This window comes from Sinocyclocheilus rhinocerous, unplaced genomic scaffold (genome assembly GCF_001515625.1).
Source record: "Sinocyclocheilus rhinocerous isolate Xijiao unplaced genomic scaffold, SAMN03320098_v1.1 scaffold2161, whole genome shotgun sequence".
NCBI lineage: Eukaryota > Metazoa > Chordata > Actinopteri > Cypriniformes > Cyprinidae > Sinocyclocheilus > Sinocyclocheilus rhinocerous.
In genome coordinates, this window is record NW_015648277.1 from 457,905 (window position 1) to 476,208 (window position 18,304).

At 35.1% G+C, this 18,304-nt stretch overlaps 2 protein-coding genes across 4 annotated transcripts in view; both read left to right on the plus strand.

Moving 5' to 3' along the window:
* Window positions 1-1,741: 1,741 nt before the first annotated feature.
* LOC107709707 (junctional adhesion molecule A-like) lies at window positions 1,742-12,728 on the plus strand. Of its 3 annotated transcripts, none has more exons than XM_016514300.1 (11): window positions 1,742-1,974; window positions 3,938-4,000; window positions 4,286-4,402; window positions 4,540-4,680; window positions 5,935-6,137; window positions 8,684-8,786; window positions 9,278-9,325; window positions 11,328-11,439; window positions 11,579-11,591; window positions 11,699-11,759; window positions 11,934-12,728. In XM_016514300.1, the coding sequence occupies exons 1-10, from the start codon at window positions 1,932-1,934 to the stop codon at window positions 11,741-11,743; spliced, it is 888 nt and encodes a 295-aa protein (XP_016369786.1). In that variant the 5' UTR covers window positions 1,742-1,931; the 3' UTR covers window positions 11,744-11,759; window positions 11,934-12,728. The 3 variants fall into 3 exon arrangements, with proteins under 3 accessions (XP_016369786.1, XP_016369784.1, XP_016369785.1); XM_016514298.1 differs by having other exon boundaries at window positions 1,743-1,974; window positions 11,328-11,435; XM_016514299.1 differs by lacking the exon at window positions 9,278-9,325 and having other exon boundaries at window positions 1,744-1,974; window positions 11,328-11,435.
* A 1,061-nt stretch (window positions 12,729-13,789) lies between these two features.
* Window positions 13,790-18,304, plus strand: part of LOC107709710 (ubiquitin-associated and SH3 domain-containing protein B-like) — a 25,835-nt gene continuing 21,320 nt past the window's right edge. Inside the window, exon 1 of the mRNA XM_016514304.1 lies at window positions 13,790-14,308. Within this exon, the coding sequence (XP_016369790.1) occupies window positions 14,181-14,308 (128 nt within the window). The 5' untranslated portion in view covers window positions 13,790-14,180. The remainder of the gene's footprint in view (window positions 14,309-18,304) is intronic.

Genomic DNA, 18,304 nt, shown 5'->3' on the forward strand with positions numbered 1-18,304 from the left:
CTTTATACTTTGTATATGAATATAAAATATATTTATGCAAAATAACTCAATAGTGATTAACAAATCATCTGTGCGTATATTCATTTGTATAAGATGTTGCTGAAATGAATGGTCACAATATGTACTCAATTTTTTTTAAAGCAGAAAGCATGTCTCTGTTTTTAGGGTAAAAAAACACACCTCTGAAGCCCAACGCTATCACAGACACAACAATGGTAACCAGTCTCCACAGAGCTGATTTGATAATATCTCGGCCCACCCCTACGAGAAATGCCAAACCACATTTACATACGGTTAGTCAGTTTTTGTCAGGGAGAAGAGTGCTGCTGGTGTCATGTTGTTCTGCTTCGCAGCTATAAAGTTTCTGATAGCTTTTCTGTCTGTAAAAAAAAAAAGCAAATCTAAAAAAATTTAAAATGAACAATCAAATATACTTTTCTTTCATTTTCCAGCACCTGTGCATTTTTTTCAAAACATTCACTGACAACTTAACTCCAACTTCATTTTCTCTGGCTCCACAAGTTTTCCCCAAGAGATGTCATGCAAGACTCTCAGATAAATAATTTCATTTTCCATTCCTAGCATATTATGTGTTCTTTATGAGTTCCAGCTAAATTTTTCTCAGCTAAACACAGATGCAGGGACAAGATCAGTTTTATTCTATACTGTACTGCCATAAAACTCCATGGTTCATTGCGCAAATTTGTAAAAAATTAGACCTTTCAAATGCGATATTGAAATTCATTTCAACAAAGTATTATGTTTTGACTATTAAATAATACATTACCGAAGTCTTATTTGACAAGACCCATAACTCTTCACTCTCCCCTGACAGGTTTGTTCCTGAAAATCTTATCATCTACCTTACTAAGTATGCATATATAATTCACAATAAGGATATGTAAGCTACGGTTTGAACTCCCAAACCGGGTTTATTCCGAGAAGTAGTTTGTCTTTTTTTCTTTTTTTATTGCAAGTATAAACAACATTCAACAATTTATGTAACATTGGATGACATTATGAATATAAAAATTATATAGGAAGACAAAGAAGAAAAAAAAAAAATAAATAACAGAAAAAAAAGAAAAAAAAAAGAATACATAGATAAAACAAAACATACAGAGGTAGTAAATCAAAATTATGTACCATTCAGCAGATCATTATACAGTTTCACAAATTTGACACTTTTTTTGGTATTAATATTTTTTAGTGTTATAATTAAGTAGTTAAAGTCACAAAGAAAATTATGTAATTTTGGAGATGTTGAAGAAAATTTACATTTATGAATATAATATTTTCCCAATAAAATAAATACATTTCCTATATATTCTACGTTATGTTTACAATGAGAAAAATAACAAAATATATCACACATAGTAACATCAATGTCTACATTAGATTTTGAAGAAAATAATTTTGACACGTCAAACCAAAATTCCTTGACAAGGGGGCATTTAAGTAGTTTGTCTTTTTTTTAATTTTTATTGCATATGAACATATAAAACAGTAAGAGAAATACAACTTTGCATATAAATGCCATCAGTACACAAGATTACAAGTAAAATAAAATAAAAATTAGCCAGAGGAAGAAAGAAAACATAAAATAATAAATAAAACAACTAAAATAATGAAAAGTAGTTTGTCTTTCTTGAACCTGCGTTTACTTTCATGACGTCACGCAGCGGGAGTGTCTTAATGTGGTGTGTTCAACCAATCGCACGCGGTCCAGGCAACACAGTATCACTTAGGAGGGCGTTTGGTTTCAACCTTTCAGCTTATCTTGACTCAGCTGAGTTTTGCGAGGGCATAGCAAATACACAACTCCTTAAATCTACTCGTAACGTAATATAAAACCAGGTATTTTTTTATTTATTTTTATCTTTAAAAAAAAAGCTATATTTTGGAAGACTTTGGAGTATTTCAAAGTGGATATGTTGACCTTCGTCTTTGTGTGCCTCTCTATCTCAGTCACAGGTAGGAATCCATGTTTTCAGTGTTTGAATCATGTTTACATTTAATTTTTATTACGCCCTGTCATTGACTAATGTCTTCTGTGAAATATTCAATCTAAACTTTTAATTTAAAAAACTTTTAATATATATAAAAAACTGTTAGGCCTATATTGCTAAAACATTTCATCAGCGATTTCTCACATTTATTAAATTAAAAATGCATTATTATTCTCCTAAAGTGGAATTTAGCGTTTACATTTTAGTTTATTTAGACTAGTAGGCATATAGGTCTGCAAAAAGAGAAAACAGTGGCAAATGTGGCCTTATTTGACCAGTTCCCTGTCGTTATTTTGAATCGGTTCTTGTTGAGATGAATGATATTTCCGACTAACCACTTGAAGCCGAACCGGTTTTAACTTTAGTATGATCATATTCACATTCGTAAGCAATGACTCAAATGAATCAGTGAACCGAGTCAACTAAGAGCAGTTCGAAATATGATTCGATACAGCGCTTCATGCGTAGCAAAATTGAGCATATCTGCTTTGTTACGGTACCTAATTATCCTAACTTAAGTTTTGTATTTAGGTCAAATAGAAACAGCATTTTAAATATAATTGTATTGCTGTTTAAATGTGAAAGAAGGCCTTTCACGGCCCGACGGCACCTGTCCTGGAGAACCTGTTTTTCCACCTTGCCCATCCCCCATCCGAAACCCGAGCTCCACAACCAGGAAATTGTGACAGCTGAAACGCAATCCAGAAGACGTGACCAAAAAGAAAGAAAGAAACAATTAACAGTATAGCCACCGTATTTTAATAAGTTAAAAGTGTTATATTTTTATTATTGAATATTATTAGTAGTCAACCAGTAACACTGAAACATCTAGGCTAATTCTCGATAGCATCAACTGCGCGCATACACACAACACAAGGCACACAAGGCTACTATTGAGCAGACAGAGAAACAATTGTGTCATCGTGAATTCAGAGTATTTGAGTATCGTGTTTGTTTATAGCTGTTTCCCTCAAGTACACATGGGAAAAACTGTTTCAGAATGGCAAATAGTCTGGAAAACTTAATAACGATGATTGAAGTAATTGTTAGAGCGACAAACAATGTTTGTCAATGAATGGGAATTCGTAGTATAGGCCTATTGGTTGTTTATCATATGGTTGTTTACCCGTTTTTTCAGAGTAGCAGTTGGAAAAGCCATTGTAACTGCTCTAAAGTCATAACGTTTCTGGCTTTCATCTGTTGCATGTCTACATTTGTGGTAGAATAAAGGGTTCAGTTTTTTTTTTTATGAAACCGCACATTTTGCCAGTGTCACAGTTATTGTTTTAGCAAGCCTTTTTGAAATGGACGATAGACTTGTATAATAGACCTATAATTGTTTCTCTTCTTGGTCTTGGTGACCCAACATAAGTGCAAGCTTCTTCTTTGCTGACATGTTTGAAAGTTCTAAAGTTATTTGAAAGGGTTACATTTTGAGAAGTTTTTATTTATTTATTTATTTTATTTTATTTTTTTTACTATTTTCTTGTTTGAAAAGATCTAAAACACATTTGATCTCAATCTGACACATTTACAGTTGTGCCAACATGGCTAGGGTATCCAATGGGTCTATAGAACACATTACAAGATTAGATTACATGGGATGTGTGTAAACCTACTTTAATATGGTTGAAGAGTAATAGTTTTCCTTTAATACTGAAATGTTCATCATTTGCATAGTTTCACGAATTACGTTTCTTTTTTTTTTAGCTCTCTAAATGAACAGGGTTCTAGGTCACGTGTTGCATTAGATTGATTGTGTTTGCCTGATGTTTCTGTTATATAGAAAAATAAGTGGTCGGCCTAGATGAAGATGATGTCTGAGCATCATTCCACTCTGGATACAACTGTTAATGCAATTTGTAATGTTTTTAATGTGATTTTAAGAATAATTTTTTATTGATGAGTCCCTCTCTTTCTGTCTACAGGCCTGCATGCCGCTTTTACGGTTACTGTTAGTAATCCCTCAGTAAAAGTGAAAGAGAATGAGGGTAAGTTTCATTTTGCTTTTTCTGTTTGTTTGTCTTTAAATTATAATTATTTCTATGAGTCAGTAGGCAACCATATTTAAATAATAAAGAAAACATAATGTAGTGCCTGCATAGGTTTTGAATATTAATTGAAGAAGAAGAATTTGTGAGGTGTTACAATTTACTGGGGAGCTTCTCTCTACTGGCTGGCCTAAGGACAGGTCTGCCTATTTTGGGTGATCCTGGTTTAAGCATTCAGTTTTTGATGTGAAAAACATTTATGCACAAAATATAACTTTTTTTTAGGAGTTGACTTGAAATGTTCCTACACTGCTGACTTTGGGTCATCACCTAGAGTAGAATGGAAGTTCAAGGATCTCAAGGGCTCTCAAACATTGGTCTACTTTGATAACCAGCCAACTGGTATGGATAAAAACTTTACTGTTGTCATCCAGTTTATTGTTATAACCTTGCAGTAGCATTCTCTTATTGTGTGTTGATGTGTGAAATGTGAATGGAGGAAAATATATAGCATTGTGCATTATTTTTTCTTTCATTAGGTAAGTATGCAGGCCGTATCACTGTGTATGATGGAGGACTGAGATTTAACAAGGTGACACGAGCAGACACCGGAGACTATGACTGTGAGGTGTCTGGCAATAATGGATATGACGAGAAGACCATCAAACTCACAGTCCTTGGTAAATCATGTTGTATGATATAGACCATTTCAAAGATGTAAACAATAACAAAGGCGTTGGAACGCTACTGCGCATGTCTGGTCCTGAAGCATTTCCGGTAGCGCCATTTTTAAATCTCAGATCTGTCAAAACAATCGTGTACTTTTTAAGTCTAGCGAAAACGCAACAGTTGCGGTATAAATTTTAAAAAAATAAACGGTTATTGGAATTACCCTTTAAATATGACTGAGGCGCAAACTTACAAAGAAATTTAAAAGTAGTCTTCCGGACGGCTCTGATTGAATGAATGCTAGGATACTAATCAATAAATGCCATTATTACTGATTTCATTCGTTTTAAAATGTGTGCTTAGTTTGGACAAGTTTGTTGCTGTGGAACAGTGCGAGAAAGCATTTGAATGCTCTATCTGAGCCATAACAAGGTGAATGCAATTCGATACTGGCTACCGTGTTTCGCATAAACCTGTATTAGTTTTTTTTTTAATATATAAAAGTATAGCCTACATGCAGATTAATAAATGCACACACACACTACATACAGTATATATGTGGGTATGTATGTTTTTTTTAATGCACATTTACTGTAAATTCTCATACACATACATAAGTACTGGTCAAAAGTGTGGGCACTATTACTATTTTTAATGTTTTTGAAAGTATTCTCCTATGCTCATCAAGCCTGCATTTAATTGATCAAAAATACAGACAAAAACAGTAATATTTAGAAATTTTATTACAATTTAAAATAATGGTTTCCTATTTTAACCCATTTAATCCCACTGGTCACAATAGTGACCGTAAAAAAAGGTTTTCATTTATAAAGCTAAAAAAAAAACGTAATCCCACTGTGCATCAAGCGCCTGCCGCCATTGTTTTGAATGCGCTCAAACACTAACCGGAAACGTCCAAGGAACAAACACGTCACTTCCTTAAACCGCCGAATATCCGTTGAAATGGTCCATACATGAAAACGCACTACCTGAGAGCTGTCACTGATATACATGTCATCATAAATCACAACCCTAGCTTGTAAACAGCAAAAACTTCTGTCTCATCCTCATGTCGTTCCAAACCTATATGCATTTATTTTTCTGTTGAACACAAGATATTTTGAAAAAATTATACATACTATGAAAGTCAGTGGGGTTTGGCGTTGTTTATAATTAACAATGGATAGCATAGAATATTACTTTGATGAAATGATATAATACACCAAACAGTCTTGTCATCCCCACTGTAATTCCCTCCACTACAGTGCCTCCTTCCAAGCCTGTATCCAGAATCCCTTCATCAGTCACAACAGGCAGTAACGCCCGCCTGACCTGCTTCGACACAGATGGCTCCCCTCCATCCACCTACAGGTGGTACAAGGACAACACTCCCCTCCCTGACGATCCAACCAAGTTCCCTAATTTTAAGAACCTCACCTACAAGATGAACGTTTTCAATGGTAACCTGGTGAGTGTTCATCTACAATATTAGAAAATACAGAATAGCAGGCATATATAATGAATGTGTGTGTATAAATTATGGAAGTTTGTATCTGCCAAAGGATAATTTAGACTAGCCTATTTATCTCACAATTCAGACATTTTTCTCGCATTTCAGAATTTATATCTCACAAATCTGTCTTTTTTCCCCTCACAATTCTGATGTAAACTCACAATTACAAGATATAACAGGGTTTCCACGGGTCTTAAAAAAGTCTTATAAAGTCTTAAATCTAGTTGTATCAAATTTAAGGCCTTAAAAAGTATTAAATTGTACAAGAAAGTCTTAATTATGATTTCAAGAGGTCTTAAATTTGGGGATGGAAAGACTAGAATTGCGATATGGCTGAATGTGAGGATTAAACTTCCAAAGGCTATGATTTCATTAAATAAACATGAGCGTTGCATGTTTGTGTACAGTTGTTACCGGGGAAACAGTTATATTTCTACCAAAAGCTCCACCTGCTGGCAGAGAATGAATGAGAATTTTCAAAAAAACAGTTGTTTTGCTCAGAGTTCAGACCAATGCAAAAATCGACCCATGTTTTTACCCTGCAAACATGCAGAGCTTTAAATGTGAACTGGTGGATCGATAAGAAGACAATGCATTATAAAAATCTAAACAGTATAGGGGTGTGCGATATGTATGGTCTGCGATAATATCATAATTGTTGTTTTAATGATGTGCGATTTGATATTATCGAGTATCTCACGAAAAGCAAACAAAACACCTACAGAGTGCGCGCATACATTACGTGATGAAGTCTAGCAGGTTAGACTAGTGCGCGTGCGCATTTATAGTGCATTCTTTCACTGCATTAATCAGTCTATTAAAATGCATTTAGAATTATCACATAATTCAAGATACCAGAAAATGTATATACTTATATCATTTCATATAGATATCACACGAAGAGTGCCGTTTTTCTCCAAAAGTCAGCATGATTACAAATGTGATATTGATTTTATACAACAGTTCAATAAACAAGAAGTTAATATTAAGAGACTTACGCTTTAGACACCACATTTCCTGTTTTTGCTCTATTTCTTCAACAAAAATCATTCCAAACACAGCCACAGCGCTGTTTTGCGTCTCTGAGCAACACAACGGTGTTTCGTTCCTAAATGAATCAACCGTGTAAATGTTTCGGTTCAATCGCAATGACTCACTTAACAGTGACTGGCAATGCATTTAGAATGATCACAAAATTCAAGATATGGGGACAGAAAATGTGTATATTTATATAATTTCATACAGTTAATCAATACCAAACAAAGTGACGTTTTGATCTCCAAAAATTTCCATGATAACAAATATAACATTGATTGTTTTTACAACCGTTCAAGAAACAAGAAGTAATTTAACTGACTTGCGTTTTAGACACCATATTGCCTGTTTCTGCGCTATTTCAACAACAAAAATAATTCCAAACACAGCTACAGCACTGTTTTGCGTCTCTGAGCAACATGACGGTGTTTCTTTCCTGAATGAATCAACCGTTTAAATTATTTGGTTCAATCGCAATGACTCACTTATTAACAGTGACTTGCTGCCACCTACTGGCAGTTTTAATTTCACATTTAAGGTACCTTTTCATTTTAAAAATAATTTCAAACACCAGTTTTTAATGTTTTATGTTTAAAATATCAGAACATTATTTATGCATTTGTAACTGCAGGTATTCCATGTCCCTCTGAGCTGCATTAAACAGTGTGTAAATGCATCTAAATGCCACTTCTAATGCAGCTTCTGTGTTTCCTCTGCATTGCAAAGATCAATTTTGTTGATACTGATTTCATTTGCTTGGTAACAGCCCAAATGCAAGAATTTGACTCAAAAGATGGTGCACACTTTTAGAAAAAATGGCTTAAAGATAAAAATAAATTAATATAATAATTAATACTTTTGACTCATCCATTTTCTTAAAAATGGTTTAAAGGCTGAAATGTAAAGTTTATCATTTTATAAAATGTTTGTTTTTGTGAAAACTTGTATCTGAACTGTAAATTATGCTTTTTACAGTAATTTTACAGTTTAATATGGTACTATAGACATTGCAGGTCTTAGAAAGGTCTTAAATTTGAGCTTTAAAATCCTGCAGAAACCCTGTATAAACTCTATGAATTCTAAGAAGTCGGAATTGTGAGAATTAACATCTCGACATTCTTGAATTTTTTTGACTTTGTCTTGCAATTCTGACTTTAGCAATGGAATTGCAAGAAAAGAGTCAGAATTAAGAGATGTAAACTCAGAACTGAAAAAAAAATCGAAATGGAAAAAAAAATCTGAATTTTGAGTTTATAGCGCAATTCAGAGAAAAGTCGCAATTACCTTTTTTATTTTTATATCCTGTGGTAGAAACAGGCTTCCATAATATATATTCACAACAAATGACTGAAACGTTAAAAAAATTCAGAACTATATATTTCTAGAATTTGAACTTGTCATTAGTTTGGTACTGTTTTGGAAGATTATAGATTATATTTGTAAAATGTATTTCTTTGTGTGATCAGGAGTTTGCGAGTGTGTCTAAGTTGGATACTGGTTCATATTTCTGTGAGGCCAGTAATGGAGAAGGCACCCCTCAGCGTGGAGATGCAGTGCGCATGGAAGTCCGTAAGTCAGGGTTCTTACACAATAGGCAGTTAGATTTTTAGTATTTTAAGGGTCTGGATAAGTATGGGAAAAAGAAAAATGTTTGTGTTTCCAGACTACTGCCCCTATTCTGTTGTCTTAAATATTCTGTGAAGGGCATTGATGGTTTCAGTTTGCAACATGTTTTTGAAGCGTTGGCCACTGTAGCCAATCACAGACATGTATGTTGAGTGCGTGAACACAGTGTCCAATCAGATGAGTAGTTAGAGAGAATTCACTCAATATTGTTTGAAGTACTGGAGTTTTTATTCAGTGCTACGGTACCAAGAATCAAGAAATTTTACTGGTGTTGGTACCGACTACTGAAATTGCTACTGTGACAACACTAGTTTCTAGTATTTTGAGAGTATCAAATTGTGAATTCAGTATTATGAATTGAACCTTTAATCATTACACCCTTAATTTAATTTAATTTGTTTTTCATTATGAAATATGGTCTGAAAAATCTACAGAGATGTCTGGAAAGGTGCGGAATTTTGAAATGGAAATGTGTTTCCCTGGTATGTAACATTTTCATTGCTTTCAAATAATAACTGTACTTACAGTTCACTGCATTATAAAACTTTACAAGGCTTCTTTGACATTGTCACATTTTATCAGGTGTACCTACTCAAGTTTTTAAAATACAGTTCAAATAACAAATAAAAATTATTTGTAGGACAACAGATCTATTTACAGAAGTTTATTTAGTGGAATCCCCTATGTTTTGGGGAGTCCTTGAAATTTGCTACTATATTTAGAAATTCAGTACAGTTGAAAAATGCTATCTTCACCTTTCTCAAGGCAGAGATGGTAGTCCCATACAGTAGAAGTCTGTCTGACAGCACACAAGAAACTCAATGAATAATTCTTGATGCTGTAGATTTGGTCTCAAGTTATTTTCTTTCTTGGAAATCATAACTTATCGGTTAGTAGGGTGCTAAAATAAAGGCCTGTTCCAGGGTTTCCAAGGGTCCTTAAAAAGACTTAAATTTAGTTGTATCAAGTTTAAGGCCATAACAAGTCTTAAATGGTACAATAAAAGTCTTAATCATAATTTCAAGAGGACTTAAATTTAGGGACGCACAAGAATCACGATATAAATGGATGAAGGGAACCGACTGCGGTCTTCATTTTAGTGTTAGTGAGGCCAGCAGGGGGTGCTCACCCTGTGGTCTGTGTGGGTCCTAATGCCCCAGTATAGTGACGGGGACACTATACTGTAAAAAACACCGTCCTTGGGATGAGACGTTAAACTGAGGTCTGACTCTCTGTGGTCATAAATCCCATGACACTTCTCGTAAAGATTAGGGGTGTAACTCCGGTGTCCTGGCCAAATTCACTCCACTGGCCTTTGTCAATCATGGCCTCCTAATAATCCCATCCAATGAATTGGCTCTATCACTCTCTCTCCTCTCCACCTGTAGCTGGTGTGTGGTGAGCGCACTGGCGCCGTTGTCCTGTGGCTGCCGTCGCATCGTGGCTGCCGTCACATCATCCAGGTGGTGGTGGTTGAGGAGAGACCCCTCATATGATTGTAAAGCGCTTTGGGTATACAGCAATACACAATATAGCGCTATATAAATGCCTCATTCATTCATTAATTCATTTAAAATTTCATCTTGTTTGTAATGCCTGAAATGTCATGAGTTATAGGGGAAAGCGCTTTATATCTGCGTTCCAAAAGTGCCACCTACTGGAAGGGAATGAATTCGCATTTTCAATAAAGCCATCTGCTCTTTTTGTTTAGACCAATGTGATAATTGACCAAATTTTTTTCCCTGCAGCAATCACTCAGTTGTAAATGTGAACCGTTAAACAGGCTAATATGGCTTAGTAAGACAGTAAGATATAATTGCATGTTTTAAATATAATAATTGATCCTTTTGACTCATCCCATTTTAAAAAATTTGTTTTTGTGAAAACCTGTATTTGAACTGTAAATCATATTTTTTACAGTCATTGTTTGGTTATATATGTTACCAAAGATAGTGCCCTATCCCACTCATATGGTGTCTTAAAAAAGGTTGTAAAAAGCCTAAAATTGGATTTTAAAAATCCTGCAGAATACATTGTGTTCACGCTAAGGACAAAAACTATAGCTATAAATAGCTGTAACTATAAAGTTGTAATAATCATTCTAATTCTATGAAAATACACGTGACAGAAATCACTTTAAGATTTTTTTTCCAGGTGAGAAACGATAAGATCATTGACAGCCAGCAAAAATCACTCGAGCATTTAAAGCAGCAGACAACATAACTGCAGTGCATGCTGCTTAGCTTACAATAAACAACATTATCGTACACTTGTGTGAATGCTGATGTAATTATCTTTAGACTTGGTGCAAACAAGCCTTAAATCCCACTCTTTGGCTTGGCTTGAAAATTCTCAGTTATTCAAAAAGCAACATTTTTGACTTTCTAAAGAGAGAGAATCAAGTATGATTTTTGATATTTCTGGTATTTACTTCTCTAACAGATGTCTTGATTTACTTCATTTTGATGTTTTTCTTTGTTATAGATGATCTAAATGTTGGTGGCATTGTTGCGGGGGTTATTGTGGCTTTGCTGGCAGTTGGATTGCTCCTCTTTGGTCTCTGGTTTGCCAGTAAAAAGGGATATCTGCCAAGTAAGTTCTCACTACATAAGTGTGTGTGTTTGAGAGAGCGAGAGAGAGAGAGATATAGGTTAACTATGTGGTTAACTAGGTTAACTATCTATAATTAGAAAGTCAAAATGATTGACTTATTTGCTTATGTTTTTTTTCCACAGAAAAAGCAGAAAGGTAAGAGTTGTTTTTCTTATCTGTGGCACATATAACCTCATTTCTGACATATTGTACTATAAAAATGTTCTATAATGTAATGCATATATATAAATGATCTCTTGCAGCAAGCCAAAACAACAAGCTGTTTATACACAGCCCAGAACAGATAATATTGATGATGGGGATGTAAGTACAACATATCTTGCTCAGTTGAGTAAATGATATTAATCAGGATTTTTCTTTTCAATAGTTGATTTTGAATGTCCTTTTCTAATTGTGCCCTTTTCTACCAACAGAGTAGTGGTAATGAATAATTATAAATAATAATTATATTTTCACTGTTTTGTGTGTCTGTTTCAGGGGGAATTCAGACAGAAATCATCTTTTGTTGTGTAGTGTGTGCTGCTCTGCATGAAATGTGGAGATTCAGTGCCTAGAACAGTGCCTTCTGTTTAAGAAGTTCATACAAATCAGGATCAGTGTGTATGTGACGAGAAATGCCTTCCTACTTAGCTTTCCAAGCTGGTTGACCATAGAAATATTCAAAAGCTTTAAAGCAGCCATCGTAAATGTGCAGATTGCAGATTTAGTTTTAGGAATCTAAACCTGTGTCTCGGTTTTGTAGAAATGAATAGAAATTTAATTTATTGAACTATGATTAATCTGTGAGTGGAACACAAACCTAAAGGGTCTAAGATCAATTCTCTATTAATAGAATTTGCTTTGTTGTTTAGTTATGTGTGGACTAAGATGTCCAATGCTATTTTTACATGACTGCACTATGAGATGGAAACTTCTTGGGGAAGAGAAGGTAGGCTACTATGAATGTTCCCCATTCAGGATATAATGTCCCCTCTCCTTTATATAAACATTTGCTGTACATTGTAGTCATTGATATGTGGTTTGTTTACTTCACTGGCTTTTTTATGATAGAGTAACTTGTGTGTTTTTATGTGTTTATACCTTTTATGTAATGTAAATAGATCTTTCTGTCTTTTTATTAGATTTTTTAAGATTTGAAATCGTGCTTTATTGACCTCTGAATTATTCATCTGGGAACAAATTACAAAACCCCTTTTTTCCCTTTTGTTTGATTGAATTTTTAATGTGTGACTTGATCCCATTCTTCTAATAAATGAAATTTACTGAATATGACTTAAGGAATATATAAGATGTTGACATTCCTCTGGTTTTCTGTCTTTCATGCAGAAAACCGCTTGTGAACATTAAATGAAGCAATGTTATTTGTGGTTGTCTCAGATGAACAATATGACTGATTCTGGGAAATATCACTTCTCCATCACGTAGGATGACATTAGGAATTAGTGTATTTATTTTTTAACGTGTCTAAAAAATCTGAGGCGATCTACAATGTTCTGAATATGACCGCTAGGCGACAGTGTTGGATAACAATACATTTTGCACAGCTTTCAACCCTGTTGAAATCAATTTGAAATTGTCATAAAATAAATTGTTTTGATTGCATTGATGATTTTAATAGGCTGATTTTTTTCCATAAAAGATTTAGATAATTACATTTGAAGTGTGCAATTCCAGTGCCACCAGGTCGGGAAAAATAATTGTTTTCAGACAGGTTTTTTTGCTCTTTGCCACAAAATTCAAAACAACTACTCAGTTTAATTGTCCCAGTATTAATATTAGTATTACAACAAAATATTACAAACCCTAAAGGCTCACAGAAAAATGTTTAATACAGTAGAATAATGCAGTAACTATCAGAAAATAAAGAGCATGTCAGCTGTACTACATACAAGGCAGCTTTGATTACAGTTCATTCACCGATTTACAGAATGTATGATTTTTCAAGATTTGATTTCGATCTCTTTTTGGGGGCTGGCCACATACAGCCCCTTCACATTTTTTAAAATGTAAGCGCTTATCCTCCAGGCTCCACATGATACGTTCTACGTTCTACCTGCGCGCAGTTACATAAGAGCGTTCAAATGAACGTGAGCAGACGTCAATGACGATGATGATACTTCTCACTGAACTGCGCTGCCTTGCCATTAGAGCGCATCTGCTCAGATGCTATTGGGCTCAACGTCACCTTTCAAAACTGCGACTTTAAGGGTTCGGGGCGGGGCCTGGCGGACTCCGGCTGCTGATAGGCTACTACCGCTTTCAATCAAGCTCCATTCATAAATAAGTCATGTCTAGGAGGAACCACTGTAACAAGTATTGATAGATTTCGCTCGCGACGCGCCCGCTACAACATTTCTAACTATACCCCGAGCCGCGCGTGGCTCCGGCGAATTATATTTCTTCCCGTGGCGGATTGATAGCGGTGTTTGTCGATACGCGGAGCAAATGAGATTGACTTCCGACTGGTGACCCCTTTCTCAAACTGTAATGACATGAGCGCTCCAGCAGGAAGCTCAAATCATTTTGTGTTTAGAAACATTGTAGCGCGTCCGCCAAGACTTCTGTCTGTCCAACTGTGGGGAATAATGGAGCGTTTTTGAACCAGCCTTTAACGCAGATACTGTAGCGCTCGATCCGATGTATTAAATGTGTGTCGTGTCCGTTCATTTGGACGCATCAAAAGAAAGCAAATCGCCGTTCTGAAGCCAAATGGAAAGCTGAACCATGGCAGCAAAAGAGGACCTATACGCCAAAGTCGCTCCACGGATGCAGCGGCAGAACCGGCCAGGAACTGTCAAACATGGAAACAGTCTGGATGTTTTGCTGTCAATGGGCTTCCCTAAAACCAGGGCGTAAGTACCAGAGTTTCATCTCTCCCAGATCTCAGGCATCACACAGCTGTAAACGTTAAGAACACAAACGCATATGATAAGAGCACTGCCAAACCCCTTGGAAATTCGGCAGATGTTTAAAATATTTAGCCTAGTGCAAGTTGCTTTTCTAATGGCGTCGGTCTGGTTGTGTTATTGATTAACGTGACGAAATGGGCTCAATTGCCAATGGGTTACTGAGTGTAAAGTTCTTTTCCTTTTGCCTCATTATAAACTCGTCTTACATGTTCTGGGCTGCATCTGTCCAGACAGGACATGTTCTGCTACCAGCGCTTCCTCGAGCGGATGAGGTTGGCAGAGCTGGGAGGTCAGAGCAGAGAGCACCGCTGTCCGTCGTATTGGCGTTGTGTCAGCGCATCCGTAATTGCTGCCTGTTATTCTTTTACAGTTATTTTCCTGGCATCATGGCACTTGAACATGCAATCGTAAGGAATCTAACAATTCCGATTCTATGAACGATTGCTTAGTCCCTTTAGCAAATCAGAATTAAATGTAGTGCAGTTCTAGCAGATGGTGTGTTTGCAGACTTTTAATCGCTTTTTCACAGAGCTGTTGTTTGGCTCACATGCGATCTAATAATTGGTCCTAACTGTTATATAACATTTCGAAACAAGCAAAACTTAAAATAACATGGTGACACAAAACAAGGCCCATAACATTAGTGAACAATTAAAATTAACTAACAATAAGCAATTCATTTGTTACAGTATTGATACATTTTGTTTTACGTTAGTTAATAAAATCCAGCTGTTTTTTGTTAGTTCAGGTATAATAAACAATGTTAAAAGATACAACTTTTGACTGTAATAATGTATTAGTAATTTTAGGCAATTTTATTTATATAGCACATTTCATACATAAGCGTATTTCAAAGTGCTTTACATAAAAAGGAATGAATATAATCATAAAATTATCACAATAAATGCATAAGAAAGATTACAATGTAGTAAATGTTGAAATGAACTAAGTTTAATAAGTGCTTTAAAATAATGTTTCATTGTTAGTTCATGTTGACTAATTTTTGCTAATTAACCACAAATGGAACCTTATTGGACCTTAAGTGAACCTTTGTGTTACTACATTTGTTTATTTGCTTGTTCGTTTACACTACCATAGGTCACAACAAAAGCCTTAAAAGTGCAGTGATTTTTTTGCTAATATAAAATAGAACTGTTGAGAAATATCATGATTTACACTCATATCAGACTCACAAATCAGTCTTCTAGAAAAGTAGTTTTATTGTATGTGGAGCGGGTCGCTCGCTAATGGGTGCCACCATTACATTACATGACCTACCTTCTCATGTAGTTGACAGTTGACTATTACTAATAGTAACAATAATAATATACTTATAGCACTATGAGTAGCTGCTCAAGAACGAGCTGTCTACCCGTAAACAAAAACAAACTGAATTAACTTTTAAACACAGCATAATAGTAACAGTTCATGGTTCAGTTTAATTGAGTCAAATCAATTCAGTAACCACTCTGACTGATTCATATGTGAATGTAAAAAGAACCAGTCATTTGTTCGGGAAATGTACCACACTTGGTGTGCTGTGTTGTTTGTGTTGATATGGTAAGCATTGCAGAGCCACAGAATAGCGATGCAGGAAACACTTACAGAGACTTTTTTTGGTGTTTCAGTACATTATTGGCATAAGAATGCACAGTATGCTAGTCATTGTGCTCCAGTAATATTTTTTAAGGGAAGTGGTTCGGAAAGACATCAATAAAATTAATACAATTCAGCTCTTTACAAAAAGTGATGTCATTCCATATGTGGCACCATACCTCTTCTCGATACAGTGAGTGTCTTGATTTAGAAGTTGCCAAAGCTGAACATCTGTGCTTTCCATCACTGGAGGAGGATGGTTGGAGTAAGGTATCTTCAACCAACCATGAAGGCTGCATTAGGTTGCTGTCAGTGAGGAGCTAGATTCTCATTCATCAAAATTACAGTTCATCTCTTCCTCTTTTAACCACACACATTTTCTCTCTCCTGCTCTCTCTCGGTCCCTCTCTCATGGATTTACTTTTAGCTTGGACTTAATCCTGCAGTTTCCATAATCTGTGCGGAATCCTCCTTGCCTCTTCTTACGGTTTTGTGTCGAGATTGGGATCGTACAGGCCAAATGTTGCGTTCATGTTTAATCCAAGGAGAGTGAACAAAGGTGAATGGGACGAGATGTCTTTATTGTGTGTTGTGGATGAATCTCAGGTTTGATGCAGACCAAATCTTTGTCCCTGTGGAGACTGTTGATGTTGTTTGTGAATGTATGCGGTCAGTGGATTAAGCTGGTCATTGCACTTAACATGAGAATTCTAAACATTTGGCCAAATATTTGTCATTTGCTGACATTGGAAGCAGTGGTATGCTAGTTTTCTAGCCTTCTATGGTTAGTCCGTCTACTTCTGACAGCATTTAAGAGTTTGCTTAAGTGTTAGATATCAAGTAATATGTATATGGGTGGTTGGCATAACATGCTTTTGAATGTGATGAGTGTCATATATATAGATTAAAAGATTAGCCATAGTGTATAGTTTTGGATAGATGGAAAGCACTTGATCGTGCCCTTAAGAGGAGAAGGAGAAAGTAAAGAAAATGTGTATTATTTATGCGCTATAAATTAGTACTTTAATCAAGCAATACATTTATATGTATTTAATGGTTCTCCCTTACTTTTGGATAATCGTATATTGTTTTTAATGTTGACATTATCATTATTTTAGTCAGGATATTTCATCCTGTTGCATTTCAGTTTTTTGTTTTTGCATATGCATGTTTGTAACGGCATTATTCTGATGTATCCTCTGGGGCGGCAGAACCATTTAGTGTGACATCAAAATTAATGATCTGGTTTTTGACGTAAAAAATTGGTGAAGATTTGAAAATGATGTTGTGATCAAAGGAAAAAGAAGCTCTGTAGTTCAGATAGTTGAAATTTAGTTAACAGTTTGTTAAACATTAATTAATATCATTAATTAAAGGTTTGATTTCTGTAGACCAAAACAATTATAATAATAATACATTAGCATGTGTTATTTTTATTTCAGGAATTGTGTCCTTTTTACATTTTTATACATCATGTGCCTTGCAATATAACCGTTGGGACAAAATTAAGTCATAATATATAAAAAAAGCAGTTTTATATATGAAATTCATGCCTTGTTTGACCCCATCAGTCTTGCAGCTGGAATTGTCATTGAGATAGATGGGTGGAAGACTTTGTTTTCAGTGGGGAGATAAGTGAAATGTTTCAATGAATAGCTGTTTTATTAGAACATTTTTGTAGAAGAGTTGTTTTTTTTCTGTCGCTGTTACATTCCATTTGTTACGTTTGTTTAATCTAAATAAGTTTAGTTTTACCTTTACATGATGTTTGATTTTTCTGTTTCAACACTGAGTATTCTGTATTTAACATCATGTGAATAATCTATCTGTCAGATCATAAGTATATAAATTGTACTGCAGTGTGCTCTTTCAAGTGTACTTAGTTTGAAGCCCTTTAAGTGTTGGTTTACAAGCACTAGCTCTATATTTTAAAATTTGTTCTGGACAAGAGACTCGGATGTGACATTGATGCTTAGTGCCACAATTGAGCTGTAGGTTTCTGTGAAATGAAATGATGTGTTAAGACGCCAGCATGTATATTAAACCACTGAGACAAAATAAGACCTCTCCCTCACCGCTCACCCTCTTTATAGCATCAGCTAAAGCAGTAAGGTAAGATGCTGTGGGTAACTGGTTTTACCTTTAGTTAGAGCAAGACCTGTTACATTTACACTTAAAAATGTGATAACTTAATCTTCTAACATTTCATCCATATATATATATATATATATACACTGTAAAATCTAATTAGTTGGGCTTACTTAAAAAAAGCATGCAAACCGATTGCCTTGAAAAAACTAAGTAAAGTGAAATAGGAATAGTATGTTGTACTGACAAATGCTT